Source organism: Macaca thibetana, chromosome 19 (assembly GCF_024542745.1).
Source record: "Macaca thibetana thibetana isolate TM-01 chromosome 19, ASM2454274v1, whole genome shotgun sequence".
In the NCBI taxonomy this organism is placed as follows: domain Eukaryota; kingdom Metazoa; phylum Chordata; class Mammalia; order Primates; family Cercopithecidae; genus Macaca; species Macaca thibetana.
In genome coordinates this window covers 27,859,848-27,878,113 of record NC_065596.1, presented here as the reverse complement: position 1 = coordinate 27,878,113, position 18,266 = coordinate 27,859,848, and the positions used below count along the sequence as shown (strand labels likewise).

General features: G+C 46.6%; 3 protein-coding genes across 7 annotated transcripts in view; 2 read left to right on the top strand and 1 right to left on the bottom strand.

Moving 5' to 3' along the window:
* SAE1 (SUMO1 activating enzyme subunit 1) overlaps window positions 1-18,266 on the bottom strand; it is a 549,006-nt gene that overhangs the window by 16,313 nt on the left and 514,427 nt on the right. The window contains exon 7 of one of the 5 annotated variants that reach the window (XM_050772317.1): window positions 3,316-10,673. The exons of the other annotated variants lie outside the window; for them this stretch is intronic. Within the exon in view, the coding sequence (XP_050628274.1) occupies window positions 10,486-10,673 (188 nt within the window). The 3' untranslated portion in view covers window positions 3,316-10,485. Of the gene's footprint in view, window positions 1-3,315; window positions 10,674-18,266 lie in introns of those variants that run through there. 5 annotated transcript variants of the gene reach the window in all.
* The window catches only part of AP2S1 (adaptor related protein complex 2 subunit sigma 1), a 400,774-nt gene that overhangs the window by 25,715 nt on the left and 356,793 nt on the right, over window positions 1-18,266 (top strand). The window lies entirely within an intron of this gene.
* TMEM160 (transmembrane protein 160) overlaps window positions 1-18,266 on the top strand; it is a 204,476-nt gene that overhangs the window by 44,702 nt on the left and 141,508 nt on the right. The window lies entirely within an intron of this gene.

Below are 18,266 nucleotides of genomic sequence, written 5' to 3'. Positions count from 1 at the left end.
TCGCCTAGGCTAGATTGCAGTGGCATGATCTCAGCTCACTGCAACCTCTGTCTCCTGGGTTCGAGTGACTCTCCTGCCTCGGGCTCCCCAGTAGCTGGGACTATAGGCACCCACAGCCACGGCCAGATAACTTCTGTATTTTTAGTAGTGACAGGGCTTCACTATGTTAAACTTCTGACTTTAAGTGATCCTTCTGCCTCAGCCTCCCAAAGTGCTAGGATTATAGGCATGACCCACTACGCCCGGCCTACCCTTCCTACTTTGCAGATCAGGAAACTGAAGTTCAGAAACATTAAACGACTTGGTCACTGTAACTCCCAAGTACTGGAGCAGAAATGTAAACTCAAATCTAGCTTCAGAAATTGTACTTCTTAACCCTAATGGAATCCAAAAGAAACTGCAGGTCCATACGGGGACAGAGCACCTAGGATTCCAAGTGGTCTGGTTCTTTGCTACCCACCTCAGGGGATCCCCCATTTGATCATGTTTTTGTCAAATGCATTTTTCCAGATGGGCCTTGCCTCTGTTAATTTCAAGCTGTAAGTTCAGTGGGTGAGAAGTGGGGATGGAGGTCATACAAAACCTTGCCCATCAATCTTGAGAGAGTAAGACCAGGAATAAATAGGATGGCATTAAGAGCAGGAGCAAAGGCAGCGGCAGCTGGCCCTGCTGTTTCTCTGGGCCCCTTGCCTGTTCCTGGTGCAGTTCGGCTGGACGAGGGCCGGCAGGCTGGCACCGTCCACATACCTCGCTGACCACATCTGAAGTCCTTGCAGGGCCTCTGGGAAGGGGGCCAATCAGTCCAGCCACTTATTTGCAGCAAAACAAACAGAAGCTGTCTTTTTTCACTCTTTCTCGAAGGTCAGACTCCAGTTAGCAGCAGTGGAGGGGGGCAGGAAGAAACCCTTGTTTTTGACAGGCAGCAGCCTCAGAACTGACCCTAGCCCCTGACAAGTTCTTGCTTATTAAATTCTCCTCTTTGTTCTGCTTTATGCCCCGCCTGAAGAGCCAGCGCACACACATACCACTGTTGACTGTGCATTTCTGAAGAGCACCTCCCACCAGTTTACACATTATAAAACTGTTCCGTTAAGATCAAACACTGTCAGGGATAGAGAGCTGCTTCACCAAAAGATGACTCATCAAATCGTATCAAAACACTGCACAAGGGCCGGGCGCGGTGGCTCAAGCCTGTAATCCCAGCACTTTGGGAGGCCGAGACGGGTGGATCACAAGGTCAGGAGATCGAGACCATCCTGGCTAACACGGTGAAACCCCGTCTCTACTAAAAAATACAAAAACCTAGCCGGGCGAGGTGGCGGGCGTCTGTAGTCCCAGCTACTCGGGAGGCTGAGGCAGGAGAATGGCGTGAACCCGGGAGGCGGAGCTTGCAGTGAGCTGAGATCCGGCCACTGCACTCCAGTCTGGGCGACAAAGCGAGACTCTGTCTCAACAAAAAAAAAAAAAAAAAAAAAAAAAAAAAAAAAAAAAAAAAAAACACTGCACAAAATTAGAGTTCCAAACTTGATTAACTTCATCTGAACCTTTTAATTAACTCAGGTTGCTGAAGTCTGGGGGGATGACATTCATCGCTGGAGATGATGGGCTAGTGTCTGGGCTTAGGTTCAGGACTTGCCCATGTAATGGAAAAGGCCAACTTTGGAAAAGAGAAACCAAGCACAGTTTCACATATTTAAAAGAAAAAACTGTGGATATGTGGATATACTACCACCTTTACAAAATAATGTAAGCACTCAAATTCAAATTTAATCTCAGTTCATAACATCAGGTTAGAGCTATAACAGGAATCTGGACAGCAACATTTATTAATCACTGTTTGTTACATAAACTATTACATTTAACTATTATGCCTAAATTTATTCACCAAGGCTACTGAATAAACCACTATTTTAATAGGAAGAAAATGAAGTCACTGTCACAAATTAGCCCCTAATTGCTGGCCCCCAAAACAGTTTCAATTGTGGGGGGTAGGGGAGCTGAATCTATATCAAAACTTCATTTACATGAGAAAGGCCTAAAGTTTTTCAGTGCCAGATACCTCAGCCCCAATTCTCTGGCTCCCTGCGGCTGAACATAGACTCCTCCTCAGGGTTGGCTTTTTTTTTTTTTTTTTTAGACAGAGTCTCTTGCTCTGTCACCCAGGCTGGAGTGCAGTGGCGCAATCTTTGCTCACTGCAACCTCTGCCTCCCGGGTCCAAGCGATTCTACTGCCTCAGCCTCCTGAGTAGCTGGGATTACAGGCGCCCACCACCACGCCTGGCTAATTTTTTTTTTTTTTTTTTTTTTAACTAGAGATGGGGTTTCACTATGTTGGCCAGGCTGGTCTCAAACTCCTGACCTCGTGATCTACCTGTCTCAGCCTCCCAAAGTGCTGGGATTACAGGCGTGAGCCACTGTGCCCGGGTCCAGGGTTGGCTCACTTTATGGAGAGTTGCTGTCTCTGGAAACAGCCTGGTAATCTGCTCCACTCCCAGGTGACATAAATTTCCAGAAAAAAATGCAAAGTATGGTAGTCCTCTTATCCAACAGCCTACTTCCTAAGGCAAAGCCCTGGGCCTGACATTCAGTCAATTGTTCATTCAATAAATATACACTGAGCAATGACTGTGCCAGGTGCTGGGCTGGGCAGGCGAGGGCAGAATGATCTGTCCTCTCACAGCATTTCAGAGGGCAATCAACAAAAACTACACAGGAGATAACAAAATGTCCTAACTGGAAAAGGGGCTTTGAGAGAGCCTCAGGGGGGTGCAAAGAGGTGCCTTGTCAAGTGACCAGGCCCTCCACAGTTGGCAGAACCACCTCGGTCCTCAGTCCCTGAATATCTGTCTGTTCCGTCCTCTGCACCTTCTCTCTGCAAAGCCTGTCCCTGGCCTGGAGAGCTTTCCAACTGGAGGGCAGCAGGGAAGAGCACAGCTCTAGACTCCCTATTCTTTCACTTACTGTGACCTTGGGCAAGTGACAAGGACCCTGAGCCTCCTCTGCAAAATGGGAATCCCAAGGGCACTTATAGGGTTTGAAGATTAAATGAACCAATACATGTAAAGCACCCAAGAGTGCCTGGGGCAATATCTTCCAGGTCTGTCACTGCTCTTAAGCAAAGTGCAGAAACCCAGCTCACACTCGCCCTAGAAAAGCTGACACTTGCTGTGGTGACCTGTGCCACACAGTAGCTCATTTAGCTGCATTACCATTAATTCAGCTGTGAGCTCTGGACACAACACTGCCTCAGACCTCCCTGTCTCCTGACATTCACTCCCAGCACCCTGTTTTTCCCTCAGACACTCTTACGCACAGTTTGTGATTTTTTTTTTTTTTTTTGAGACACGGCTTCAGTCTGTCACCCAGGCTAGAGTGAGCGGCACAATCTCAGCTAATTGCAGCCTGGACCTCCTGAACTCAAGTGATTCTCCTGCCTCAGCCTCCCAAATAGCTGGGACTACAGGCATGCACCACCACACCTGGCTCGTTTTTTATTTTTTGTAGAGACGGGGTCTCACTATGTTGCCCAGGCTGGTCTCAAACCCCTGAGCTCAAGTTGTCTACCTGCCTTAGTCTCTGAAAGTGCTGGGATTACAAGCATGAGCCATCACACCCAGCCCAGTTTGTGGTTTTATATTCACCTGTGGAAATTAGTACAAGGATTGGCTTGTCTCCTCCATTAGATTTTTATGCTCTGTGGGGCAGAGGCCATGTCTGTTTGTTCACTACTACTATATACTTGACACCTGGCACAGGGCTGGCTCCATAGCTGGCACTGAAAAAATATGTCACACAGGAAGCCTGTTTGAAGAATAAAGGATAACTAGGGGAGAAGGGCTCATGACAAAGTGACACAGGCCGGGCAATCCAGAGGCCAGGCGCGGTGGCTCACGCCTGTAATCCCAGCACTTTGAGAGGCCAAGGCAAGCAGATCAACTGAGGTCAGGAGTTTGAGATCAGCCTGGACAACATGGTGAAACCCTGTCTCTGCTAAAAACACAAAAACGAGCCGGGTATTGTGGCAGGCACCTGTAGTCCCAGCTACTTGGGAGGCTGAGGTACAAGAACTGCTTGAACCCTGGAGGCAGAGGCTACGGTGAGCTGAGATTGTGCCACTGCACTCCAGCTGAGTGACAAAGCGAGATCCTGGCTCAGAAAAAAAATAAAGTGACAAGAGCTCCTGGAAATCCAAAGCAGACCTGGTCTGTTACTGACTGAACTGAAAAGTGTTCGAGCTATCTGGGATGGTTCTGTCTCTTAGCAAGTGTTACAAACATGCTACACACGGAATACTCAGCAAGAAAAAAAGGAAACAGCAGCAGCAGATACACAGGGCACCATGTCTGCCCTTAACAGGGAAACACAATAGGAGTCCCACTTTCACCACTGCATCTGAGGGCTAGGGTGCAGAACAGTCTATAGGTGTGAAGCTCAGAGGAGGGACATAGCTGGGCTGGGGGAGGAGGCAGGGATACTTCATAGAAGCCACCCTGATTCTGGATCTCCTGGCCTCTTACCATTCATGGCATCTTGCCATCTGCTCAGTTTACCTCCACATTACTTTCCTTTGTTTACCTCATTCTGTTTTTCTCTTTAACCCAGAAACTTAAAAGTATGTGTGTGCATGTATATTCATTCATCCATTCTTCAAAAATCACTTCCTGAGCACCTGCTGTCCACCGCTACCCTATGCTGGCTGTGCTGGGGACCCAGAAGCGACCCAGACAGCCCCAGGCCTTGCCCTCACACGTGGAGCTCACAATCTCCAGAGGGCAGGCTCATAAGCCTCTGTCTGTTGCCACAGCCACATGGTGCTTTCATCTCTTTCTCTAGAAAACTTCACCTCCGGAGCAGCCGCCCCTGAAGACTCACTCTGAAATGCCCCCTTTTTGTGCTCCAAGTCCTGCCCACGCTTTCGTCTTTGCAGTGAAACCCAGTCTATGGCCTCACCAGGCATCAGCTCAGAAAAGGGAAAGAAGCTGTGCCTCGTTATTTGCATCTCACTCTACTGAAGAGATTCCAAGGTGCCGGAAGAAAGTTGTTGATGGGGAAAAGGAGCGTGCACTTTCTCAGAAACAAGCTCAAAAACAAGATGCCATTTTTTGCCTACCAAATTAAAGACCAAGATGACTCAACCCAAGCAAGGCTGAGGGACCTCGAGCGGAGGGGAGCACGAACGCTCAGTGAACCATGTAAAAATGTGGTATTAAGGATCCCTATAAAAGGTCCTGACCTTTACCCACTGAATGAATTACCTATAAATGTTCACTGCAGTGTTGTTTACACAGGATGAGCCCCCCTTATCCAAAATGACAGGGAGCAGAAGTGTTTGAATTTTGGGTATTTTCAGACTTTGAAATATTTGCAATGTGCTTACTGATAGAGCACCCCAAATCTAAGAATCCCAAAACCTAAATGCTCCAATGAGCCTTTTTTTTTTTTTTTTTGAGACAGAGTCTCACTCTGTTGCCCAGGCTGGAGTGCAGTGGCAGGATCTCAGCTCACCGCAAGCTCCACCTCCTGGGTTCAAGTGATTCTCCTGCTTCAGCCTCCCTAGTAGCAGGGACTACAGGCACCCACCACTACACCTGGTCAATTTTTGTATTTTTAATAGAGACAGGGTTTCACCATGTTGGTCAGGCTCGTCTTGAACTCCTGACCTCTGGTGATCCACCCACCTCGGCCTCCCAAAGTGCTGGGATTACAGGCATGAGCCACCGCGCCCAGGGCCAATAAGCATTTTTTTGAGTGTTATGTCAGCACTCAAAACATTTCAGATTTTGGGGGCGGGATGCGGTGGCTCATGCCTGTAATCTCAGCACTTTGGGAGGCCGAGGCGAGTGGATCAACTGCGGTCAGGAATTCAAGAGCAGCCTGACCAACGTGGTGAAACCCCGCCTCTACTAAAAATACAAAAACTATATGGGCATGGTGGCGGGCGCCTGTAATCCCAGCTACTTGGGAAGCTGAGGCAGGAGAATCGCTTGAACCCAGGAGGTGGAGGCTGCAGTGAGCCGAAATCACGCCATTGCACTCCAGCTTGGGCGACAAGAGCAAGACGCTGTCTGAAAAACAAAAAAACAGAAACAAAAAAGACTGAACAAGGTAGGTACAACTGTTACCACCCCCATTTTAGTGGTAGGAAAACTGAGGCTTAGGAGAGGTTTATGGTCATGACGGATTTAAAAGTCACCACATTCTTAACCTCTATGTTATAGTGTCACCTCTGGAACAGAGACAAAATAGAAGACATGCCAATTTTTACAAAAGTCACTTGAAAATGGATTTGGTGCCCCTAACCTAGAGCCCATCAATTTAGAATAATGTAAACCACCATTTCAGATTAGCCCCAGCCCAATACTCGATTCCTTTCCTTAAAAATGTCAGGCAATTCTGCTGGGCGTGGTGGCTCACACCTGTAAGCACTTTGGGAGGCCGAGACGGGCGGATCACGAGGTCAGGAGATCAAGACCATCCTGGCTAACACGGTGAAACCCCGTCTCTACTAAAATACAAAAAAAATTAGCCGGGCGTGGTGGCGGGCGCCTGTAGTTAGTCCCAGCTACTCAGGAGGCTGAGGCAGGAGAATGGCATGAACCTGGGAGGCGGAGCTTGCAGTGAGCTGAGATTGCACCACTGCACTCCAGCCTGGGTGACAGAGCGAGACTCCATCTCAAAAAAAAAAAAAAAGTCAGGTGATTCCAGAGCTTGACTCTCACCTTTAAACTGAAACATTCTAACTAGTATGAGAAAACTAGTTTACAAAAAGAAAAAGGAAAAAAAAAAATCTAAAAGTCACAGGGAAATAATGTGGAAAACAAGTATAAACTTCCATGGGCCCCTAATGCTCTGCTTTGCCAACCACACCCTCTGGTCACAGAACTGTTCTGACAGAGCCCTCTACATTCAGAGCCACCCTGCCTGGTCACAAGCAGCAGGGAGAGAGGGTCTTGTCTCCAGCCCAGCACTTGAGCAGCACATGACCTTGACTCTAGGCATCTGCTGCTCTCTGCCAACCCCTCTTGCCGAGGGAACATGGCACAGGACATTCCCGTGACTGTTGTCTGACAGTCAGAGAAAAGATGTGAGGCTTTAAACAAGAATTGCAGCTGGGCCTTGGGGCCTGTGAGCAGCTCAAACACAGGCTACTGCCAAGGGGGTGGGGGAGTGGGGGAGATGTGGGCCTGCAAAGAAAAACAGCAAGGCAGGTTGCTGACAATGTTGCCCATTATTGTAATCTGGTCTTGGTGGACCTCAGTTTCCCATCTGCAAAAGTGGAATAAGAAAATGTCACGAGGCGTCTGTGAAGTTCAGACAAAATAATCATCGTAATGGTATTATTACTAATGCTAATAATTAAAATCTGAGTACTTTGTCAGGCAATGCTTAAACACAAGGCCCTGGGGATGACAGTGTGACAGCTCTGGCTCAAGTCTAGACTCTAACACTTACGGAGTGTGGTGACCCTGGACAAATGACTTAGCCCTTCCAAGATTCAATTTCCTCATGTCAAAATAGGACAAGACCTGATCTAGTAAGGATGTAATGAAGATTTAATATGATCACAATGCATGTAAAGTACATGAACCGGCCAGGCACAGTGGCTCACGCCTGTAATCCCAGCACTTTGGGAGGCCAAGGTGGGTAGATCACCTGAGGTCAAGAGTTCGAGACCAGCCTGGCCAACATGGTGAAACCCCATCTTTACTAAAATACAAAAATTAGCCAGACATGGTGGTGGGCACCTGTAATCCCAGCTACTCAGGAGGCTAAGGCAGGAGAATTGCTTGAACCTGGGAGGCGGAGGTTGCAGTGAGCCAAGATCGCACCACTGCACTCCAGCCTGGGTGACAGAATGAGACTGCTTCCCCCCCCCAAAAAAAAAAGAGAGAGAGACAGGGTATTGCTGTGTTGCCCATGTTGGTCTTGGACTACTGGCCTCAAGCAATCCTCCCACTTTGGCCTCCCAAAGGGCTGGGATTATAAGCATGAGCCACGGCACCCCACCTGTAACCAAGAGCTATTAATTTACAATGTGTGCCAGGCCTTCATCTAATCCTTCCAGTACTGTGTGGCATAGACTTGCTGCTGAACCTCTCTTGCAGACTGAGGAGCAGAGTCGGTGACTAACCAGTTCTGTTCTCTCATGAGCTCTCTGCTATAAGGCACAGAGTCACATTTGTGGGTCACCTCTGCCCTTCTCCTCACCTCTCCTGTTTGCAGGGTGGTGCCTTCTTCCTTTCTGAATGACTGTGGTCTGCATTCTCTACCACTGATAAGGCAGTGGTGTGCACACACGCACACACCACACACACACACACACACAACTATGCTTTTTTTTCCTTTTCCTTACAAATTATTTTTAAACATCTGTGGTCATGACAACAGCAAATCAACAAGCACTCAGCTGCTGCCCCATTATCGGAACCCATTTCCCTGTGGCTGTCTCCTTCTCAGCAGTTTTTGTTATTACTGGACACCAAAAACCCACTGGGGAAACGTCATACCCAAATAGCGATGGCTGCCTATGGCCTGCTTTGCAAAGGTTACAAGTTCTAAAATAAGAAGTTTCTTCTGAAGAGAACTAATCACCAAATCAAGCCAGCATCCAAAGACAAAGTCATTTAAAAATCACAAAACAGGAAAGTTGGGAGTGTGAATGAGGGGAAATTGAAGAATGAGGAAAGAAAGTTTTCTAAATTATCTAACAGGCTGGGTGCAGTGGCTCACGTCTGTAATCCCAATGCTTTGGGAGGCAGAAGTGAGAGGATCACTTGAGCCTAGGAGTTCAAGACCAGCCTAGGCCACGAAGTGAGGCCTCTTTACAAAAAAAATTTAAAAATTTGCCTACAAGAATCCCAACTACTCAGAAGGGTGATGTGGGAGGATCACTTGAGTCCAGGAAGTTGAGGCTGCAATGAGCTGTGATCATACCACTACACTATAGCCTTAGAGCAAGACTCTGTCTTTAAAAAAAAATTATGTAAAATTAAAAAGTGGCCAGGCGCAGTGGCTCACACTTATAATCTCAGCACTTTGGGATGCTGAGGTGGGAGGATCACCTGAGGCTAGTAGTTCGAGACCAGCCTGCGAAACCCCATCTCTACTTAAAATACAAAAATAAGCCAGGCGTGGTGGCGCACCCCTATAATCCCAGCTACTCAGGAGGCTGAGGTGAGCGAATCGCTGGAACCTGGGACTCAGAGGTTGCAGTGAGCCGAGATCGCGCCACTGCACTCCAGCCTGGGTGCCAGAGCGAGACTGTCTCAAAAATAAAAATAAATTAAAAAGGAGAAAACAGAACTATTTCTAAAGCTCTCCTATACATGATCACTGAGAGTAAAAGGTTATCATCATCTCCCATGTTCTTTTTTTGGGACGGTGTCTGGCTTTGTCACCTAGGTGACAGTGCAGTGGCGTGATCTTGGTTCACTACAACCTCTGCCTCCTGGGGTCAACCAATTCTTCCGCCTCAGGCTCCAAAGTAGCTGGGATTACAGGCACACGCCACCACGCCCAGATAACTTTTGTATTTTAGTAGAGAGGGGGTTTCACCCTGTTGGCCAGGCCAGTTTGAAACTCCTGGCCTCAGGTAATCTGCCCGCCTCGGCAGTTGTGCCGCTGTGCAATCACAACTCACTGCAGCTTCAACCTCCTGGGCTCAATGGATCCTCCCATCTCATCCTCTCGAGTAGCTAGGACTACAGGCATGCACCACTGTATCTGGCTAACTTTTGTATTTTTTGTAGAGATGCGGTCTCGCTTTGTTTTCCAGGCTGGTCTTGAAACTCCTGGGCGCAAGTGATCAATTTGCCTCAGCCTCCCAAAATATTGGCATTTATAGGGGTGCACCACCAGGCATAGCATAAAAGCATGTGATAAGGAAACATCTCCACTGTTTCACCACAAACTGTTCCCCATTGATTTTAGCATCTTGATTCTTGAAAGAATTGTTACTACTATGGTGATAGTCAAAGATTTTGTTATCTTCATAATTCCTTGTTTATATTAATTGATTATTTTTCTTGTTCTTCTGACATGCTACCACACCCAGCTAATTTTTGTATTTTGAGTACAGATGGGGTTTCACCATGATGCCCAGGCCCTGAAGTACTGGATTATAGGCATGAACCACCATGCCAAGCCTGATCAACCAATTTCTCTTCACCCTTTTTTTTTTTTTTTTTTTTTTGAGACGGAGTCTCGCTCTGTCGCCCAGGCTGGAGTGCAGTGGCCGGATCTCAGCTCACTGCAAGCTCCGCCTCCCGGATTTACGCCATTCTCCTGCCTAACCCTGCCCAGTAGCTGGGACTACAGACGTCCGCCACCTCGCCCGGCTAGTTTTTTTGTATTTTTAGTAGAGACGGGGTTTCACTGTGTTAGCCAGGATGGTCTCGATCTCCTGACCTCGTGATCCGCCTGTCTCGGCCTCCCAAAGTGCTAGGATTACAGGCTTCAGCCACCGCGCCCAGCCCCTTATCATTCTTAGAGCACTTCCTTACTTTCTGGCATAGCAGAAATCACCTGTAATTTTCCTACCCCAGCACTGGAATCAGCCATTTCTCCAAGGAACCCTGGTTTCTGTTTAGTGGGGAAAGGTATTAACATCTTGGCATGAGTGCATTCAGTGCTTCTGGGATGTCTCTGGGCATAAACCCTCTCAACAAATAGTTCTAGGAAATAAACACGTGTAAAAGTGGATATGCATACACACATACATATTGCTACATCTACATATAAGAAACCATGAGTTCATCTAGATAACTTCAATTCCAATCCAATACCACATGTTTCCTTCTAGCCTTTCTCACTGTCCATATTCATAGGAACATTCCTTTCTGACAATAAGAAAACTTGATTCTCATTATCAACACTACATTTATCTATATGCTCAATCTTAGAAGAAACAGTAAGTAGTTTCAGAATTGCTAACCCACACCACTGTGAAAAACCTACTAGGCCAGGCAAAGTGGCTCACACGTGTAATCCCAACACTTTGGGCAGGAGGCTCACTTCAGCCCAGGAGACAGAGACTATCCCTGGGCAACACAGTTAGACCCGTCTCTACAAATAATACCAAAATCACCTGGGTGTGGTATTGCATGCCTGTAATCCCTACTACTTGCCTATAATCCCAGCTACTTGGGAGGCTGTGACGTGAGGATCACTTGAGCTGGGAGGGAGAAGCTGCAATGAGTTATGATCATGCCACTGCACTCCAGCCTGGAGTACAGAGCAAGACCTCATCTCAAAACAAAAACCCTACTAAGTAGAGTTCAATATTTATTTAGAGTTTTTCTTTTTTTTTGAGACAGTCTCACTCTTTCCCCCAGGCTGGAGTGCAGTGGTGCGATCTCAGCTCACTGCAAGCTCCGTTTCCTGGGTTCACATCATTCTCCTGCCTCACCCTCCCGAGTAGCTGGGAATACAGGCGCTCACCAACACGCCCGGCTAATTTTTTGTATTTTTAGTAGAGACGGGGTTTCACCATGTTAGCCAGGATGGTCTCGATCCTGACTTTGTATTCCGCCCATCTCCGCCTCCCAAAGTGTTGGGATTACAGGCGTGAGCCACTGCACTCGGCCTTTTTTTTTTTTTTTTTTTAAGATACTCTGTCGCCCAGGCTGGAGTGCAATGGCAGGACCTCAGTTCACCGCAACCTCTGCTTACAGGGTTCAAGCAATTCTCCTGCCTCAGCCTCCCCAGTAGCTGGGATTACAGGAGCGTGCCACCACGCCTGGCTAATTTTTTTGTATTTTAGTAGAGATGGGGTTTCACCGTGTTGCCCAGGCTGGTCTCAAACTCCTGAGCTCAGGCAATCCACCTGCCTCAGCCTCTCAAAGTGCTAGGATTACAGTTATGAGCCATCGTGATTGGCTAGATTTTTTCCTTTACTTTGAGGGTATACAGTCAAAATACTATATTCAACAGCTACTTGGGTTAGCTCCTTTTTCCTCCCTGCTTCAGTGCACAAATGTAATTTAAAATACAGTAATTAATACATTTTAAGAGAAAAACACGTTGGGCGTGGTGGTTCACGCCTGTAATCCCAGCACTCTGGGAGGCCGAGGCGGGCAGATCAAGAGGTCAGGAGATCGAGACCATCCTGGCTAACACGATGAAACCCCGTCTCTACTAAAAATACAAAAAATCAGTTGGGCATGGTGGCGGGTGCCTATAGTCCCAGCTACTCGGGAGGCTGAGGCAGAAGAACGGCACGAACTCAGGAGAAGGAGCTTGCAGTGAGCCGAGATCGTGCCACTGCACTTCAGCCTGGGCAACAGAGCAAGACTCCGTCTCAAAAAAAAAAAAGAAAAAGAAAAAGGAAAAAGAAAACCACAGGCTGGGCGCGACAGCTTATGCCTATAAACTCAGTACTTTGCGAAGCCGAGGTGCATGGATCACTTGAGGTCAAGAGTTCAAGACCAGCCTGGCCAACATGGTGAAACTCCATCTCTACTAAAAATACAAAAATCAGCCAGGCATGGTGGCGTGTGCCTGTGATCCCCGCTACTTGGAGGCTGAGGCAGAAGAATCACATGAATCTAAAAGGCGGAGGGTGCAATGAGTTGAGATTGCACCTGCAACTCCAGCCTGGGCAATAAAGCTAGACTCTGTCTCAAACATAAAATACAATAAGGCTGGGCGCGGTGGCCGAGATCGTGCCACTGCACTCCAGCCTGGGCAACAGAGCAAGACTCCGTCTCAAAAATAAAAAATAAAATAAAAATAAAATAAAATAAACATAAACATAAACAAGTAAGCAAAGGCTTTGGCCTGGGAAATGGGTTTCCCTTTCCTATGGTAGTACTTTCCCTTAACTTGGCTGGTTTCTGAGAAACCTGGGTGGTATAGAAAAAATGCAGACATGCAAGTCACTCCTGGTTATCTGGATTCAGTAACATGAGCTAGAAGCAGGGACTCTGCATTTTTCAACTGTTTCCTGGGTGATTATCATAGATAGACAGATAGATAGACAGACAGATAGATAGATAGACAGGCAGAGAGATAGATTTTTTTTTTGGAGATGGAGTCTTGCCCTGTCATCAGGCTGGAGTACAGTGGCGCTACCTCAGCTCACTGCAACCTCTGCCTCCCAGGTTCAAGTGATTCTCCTCCCTCCTCCTGCCGAGTAGCTGGGACTACAGGTGCATACCACCATGCCCAGCTAATTTTTGTATTTTTAGTAGAGACGGGGTTTCACTGTGTCGACCAGGATGGTCTCGATCTCTTGTCCTCATGATCTGCCCACCTCAGTCTCCCAAAGTGCTGGGATTACAGGCATGAGCCACTGCGCCCGGCCAGGTTCTGATATTCTATCAATAGGGAAACCACTGGTCCGCTCTCTCTAAGCTTCAGTCCCTCTGAGGCTCAGCCTCTGTCCTGCTGGCCCTGGGCATGTGTTGCTCTGCAATATTCTTCCCTCTTTCCCACCTGGCAAATACCTGTTCTGCAAAATATAGCTCAGATCTCCCTCCTCTGTCAAGACTTCACAACTCCCCAGAGATGGCCAGACCTTCAGTTTCCTAAGCTCAAATAATAAAATACTTTTGATTATTATGGAATAATGCAAATGTATTTAAAAACAGAACAATGAGCCAGGCATGGTGGTGCTTTCCTATAGCCCCTCTTTGGGAAACTGAGGTGAGAGATTTCTTGAGGCCAGGAGTTCAAGATCAGCCTGGGCAACATAGCAAGACCCCCCCCGGTCCCAATCTGTACAAACAAATTTTTAAAAATAGCTGGGCATGGTGGCACACGCCTGTAGTCCCAGCTACTTTGCAGGTCGAGATGAAAGGATAACCTGAGCCCAGGAGTTCAAGGTTATGGTGAGCTATGACTGTGCCACTGCACTCCGGCCTGGAAAGCAGAGCAAGACCTTGTTTTGGGGGGAAAAACAAACAAACAAAAACCGAGAACAACACATGATAGTTTCTATAGCCCTCTGTTATGGCTGTCCTCACAAGGAGTAGAATTATTTGTTTGTATTTTACATCGGCAAGGAGACTTATTCTATTCCTCTTCCTCTGACGAGTCCCAGCCATGAGATCTGGTACATAGCAGGTGCTCACAAAATGTTTGGTCTAAGAATATTTTCAGCTTCAATTCTGTGGCTCAAAGATGGTCTAAGTACTTTTCCATAACTCATCAGAACAGAGACTGAGCAAGTTAAGATTGCCAAGAATTATCTGATAAGTATTCTCCTCTTGAGATGAAGTCCATTTCTTCCTGCTCTAGGCTAAACCTGTATGTTATTGTTCATGCTGGTAAGTGAATGCTGTTTCCATACCAGACTTGATATTTTTAGCACTCCTGTTATGATAAACTCACAGTAACCTCAAAAAGAACAAATCAAAGTCAACTTTTTGCCACAGGAAACCAGCTCACGCTTATTGTTTTGCAACATGCCATGGGAGAATAATAAAAAGATGAGACCTTTTGCTCATAGATGGCGAGGCCAACTCTCAAGACAGTGGAAAAATGCAGCAGGAAGCATTCAGTCTGGCCACTAACTTATTAAGTAAACTGGAAAAACACCCAATACCTAAACATGGCAAGCACATGCATGTGGACAGCGGGTGGCTGAATTGTGAATGGGGCAATAAAAAACATCTACCTGTGAGTGAGAGCCCAGCGCAACATTGGAATCAAAAGCCTAATTGGTGCCACAGAGGCAGACATGAAGGCAAAATGACCCTGTGGGGACCCCAGTGGGCACACTGCTCTCCCTCTATAATAGGGCAAATGACCAGACAAGCAAAAACCACTCATGCAAAAAATATTTATTTATTGAGCACCTACTATGTGCGCCATCAGGCAATGGTGAAACAAAATCAGGTTTCTTTGTGAGGTATTCTTAGGTATGCATCCCAGCCAAGCACCTTGTCCCCACTAGGAATTCCTAAGGCATCGTCAGTCACATTAGTCATGTTCCTAGAAACAATTTTGGAAACAAATTCCAAGCACTGGGAAAAATGGAAAACATGCATGCCTTTCAAGGTGAGACTGGTCATAGATGATGGTACATCCAACGGATACAACATTATGCTGCCAAGAAAGCAAAAGAAGCCACTCTATATATGCTCTTTCCCTATAATTTACACCATCAAGTGTAAACAAGCAAGTTCCCAACCAGTGTTTCACAGTTTGATTACACAAATACAAACGATAATTGTTAACCATTTTAACAAGATACTAAAAAACTTAACACTAGTTCCCCTAGAAATTTAGAAGACAGAAAAATGGGGAGGGTTTAACAAAGAAAACTTTTTATGCCTTCAAAAAGTTTGAAGACTTTTTACTATGATGCTTATCTAACAGAAATACAATTCAAATGTTTCTTGGGGAAAAAGAAGACAATTATCTGGGCCTAAATTCAGATAATCTTTGTGTCTAATACTATCTGCACCAGTTTTTTCTAGTATCGTGGTGATCTTGTTTCCCTAACTCAAAACTCCAGATTTGAAATTTAATGAGATGTATTAGTTTAGAGATATTTAATTTATTTTATTTCGAGATAGAGTCTCGTTTTATCGCCCAGGGTTGGAGTGCAGTGGCACAATTTTGGCTCACTGCAACCTCACCTCCTAGGTTCAAGAGATTCTCTCACCTCAGCCTCCCAAGTAGCTAGGACTAGAGGCGTGTGACACCAAACCTGGCTAATTTTTGTATTTTTTAGTAGAGACGGGATTTCGCCATCTCGGTCAGGCTGCCCTCGAACTCCTAGCCTCAAATGATCCGCCCACCTCAGCCTTCCAACATGCTGGGATTACAGGCATAAGCCATCGCACCCAACCTACAGATCTATCTTAAATATGTTGAAAACTAAGTCCACAGGTAAAACAACCTAAATTCCACAGGTAAAGTCTAAATTCTGACTGTCTATAAAACCATGGATATGATTTTCAGCAGTCACAACCATGCTCAACCTTGGTCTCCTTAAAGGAAAATGAGATAACAACTATACTTTAAAGATTGTCACAAGACTGTGAGAAAATATATCAACTTAGGTGCCAGGAACATGGAAACAAGAGTAGTGCTTACAAAGTTTACCACTCAACTTGGATATCCCCCAAAGCCACCCTACATTCTGAAGTCAGAATGTTACTGAGACTTTACAGTAGGCCAAAAAAAAAAAAAAAAAAATCAAGGCCACTTTTAAATTATTTCTACTTCTAATGTGCTAACTTTGATCGTAAAAAATCCTTCTTGGTGCTACACAGTATCTGATTGTAAAATGTTCCCATAAGAGCCAAAGAGGGCCGGGCGCGGTGGCTCAAGCCTGTAATCCCAGCACTTTGGGAGGCCGAGACGGGCGGATCACGAGGTCAGGAGATCGAGACCATCCTGGCTAACACAGTGAAACCCCGTCTCTACTAAAAATACAAAAACTTAGCCGGGTGAGGTGGCAGGCGCCTGTAGTCCCAGCTACTTGGGAGGCTGAGGCAGGAGAATGGCGTGAACCTGGGAGGCGGAGCTTGCAATGAGCTGAGATCCGGCCACTGCACTCCAGCCTGGGTGACAGAGCGAGACTCCGTCTCAAAAAAAAAAAAAAAAAAAAAAAAAGCCAAAGAGAAAAACCAGAATGGTATAAAAGTTGGGTTGCCCAGCACGGTGGCTCATGCTTGCAATCCCAGCACTTTGGGAGGCCAAGGTGGGTGGATCACTTGAGGTCAGTAGTTCGAGACTAGCCTGACTGACATGCCAAAATCCTGTCTCTGATAAAAGTACAAAAATGAGCCGAGCATGGTGGCGCATGGCTGTAATCCTACCTACCCAGGAGGCTGAGGCAGGAGAATTGCTTGAACCTGGGAGGAGGAGGTTTCAGTGAGCAGAGATTATGCCACTGCACTCCAGGCTGGTAAACAGAGTGAGTGAGATTCCATCTCACAAAACAACAACAAAAGCTGTGTCCCTGGAACCTTTCACATCCACCATCTCACTACCTTCCTTACAGCTGGGAGAAAGAAGAATTTTCCCCCTCAGCCCACTTTACAGATCAGGAGGCGAGATCTAAAATTTACACACTGAAGCTTATCCTAGCTGAGATGGGGGTGGGAGCTGTGAGCTGAGCTCAGGTCTATTGGTCTCCAAAGTCTGTGCTTTTTCCCTGACAAAGCACTGCTTACCACTCGATATGGACTTCACCTTTAATGCTATGGGTGGCAAGCAAAACAGGCTACAGCAAAAATACGATTCTAACTATAATAAAACTTTGGGATTAACTGGAGAATCTTCTATTTAAATTAATGAAATAATGTCTACTACATTAATTAAATAATAATTTAAAAGAAATACGGCTGGGCGTGGTAGCTCACACCTAAAATCCCAGCATTTTGGAAGGCCGAGGTGGGTGGATCACGAGGTCAGGAGATCGAGACCATCCTGGCTAACAGGGTGAAACCCTGTCTCTACTAAAAATACAAAAAATTAGCTGGGTGTGGTGGCACGCACCTGTAGTCCCAGCTACTCCGGAGGCTGAGGCAGGAGAATTGCTTGAACCCTGGAGGCAAAGGTTGCAGACTGCGCCACTGCACTCCAGCCCCAGCAATGATGAGAGACTCCATTGCCCAAATACCAAAACAAACAAAAAAACAAAAACCCGGCTGGGCACGGTGGCTCACACCTATAATCCCACTTTGGGAGGCTGAGGCAGGTGGATCACCTGAGATCAGGAGTTGGAGACCAGCCTAGCCAACATGGTGAAACTCCATCTCTACTACAAACACAAAAAATGAGCTGGGCATGTTGGCAGGCGCCTGTAATCCCGGCTACTTGGGAGGCTAAAGCAGGAGAATAGCTTCAACCTGGGAGGTGGAGGTTGCAGTGAGTTGAGATGGCGCTATTGCACTCCAGCCTGGGCAACAGAGAGACTCAGTCTCAAAAAAAATAAATAAATAAATAAAATAAAATAAATACACAGGACAGGCCCGGTGGCTCATGCCTGTAATCCCAGCACTTTGGGAGGCCAAAGTGAGGTCAGGAGTTGGAGACCAGCCTGACCAACATGGAGAAAACTCGTCTCTACTAAAAATACAAAATTAGCTGGGCTTGGTGGCACATGCCTACAATCCCAGATACTTGAGAGGCTGAGGTTGCAGTGAGCCGAGATCACACCACTGCACTCCAGCCTGGGCAAAGAAAGTGAGACTCCTACTGGGGCGGGGGGGAGAAAGAAATATACAAATGGTGTTGAAAGTATAAAATTTTAAAAGGCTGAAAGACAACACACAGGAAGGAACTTTATTTTATTACATTCTCACTGA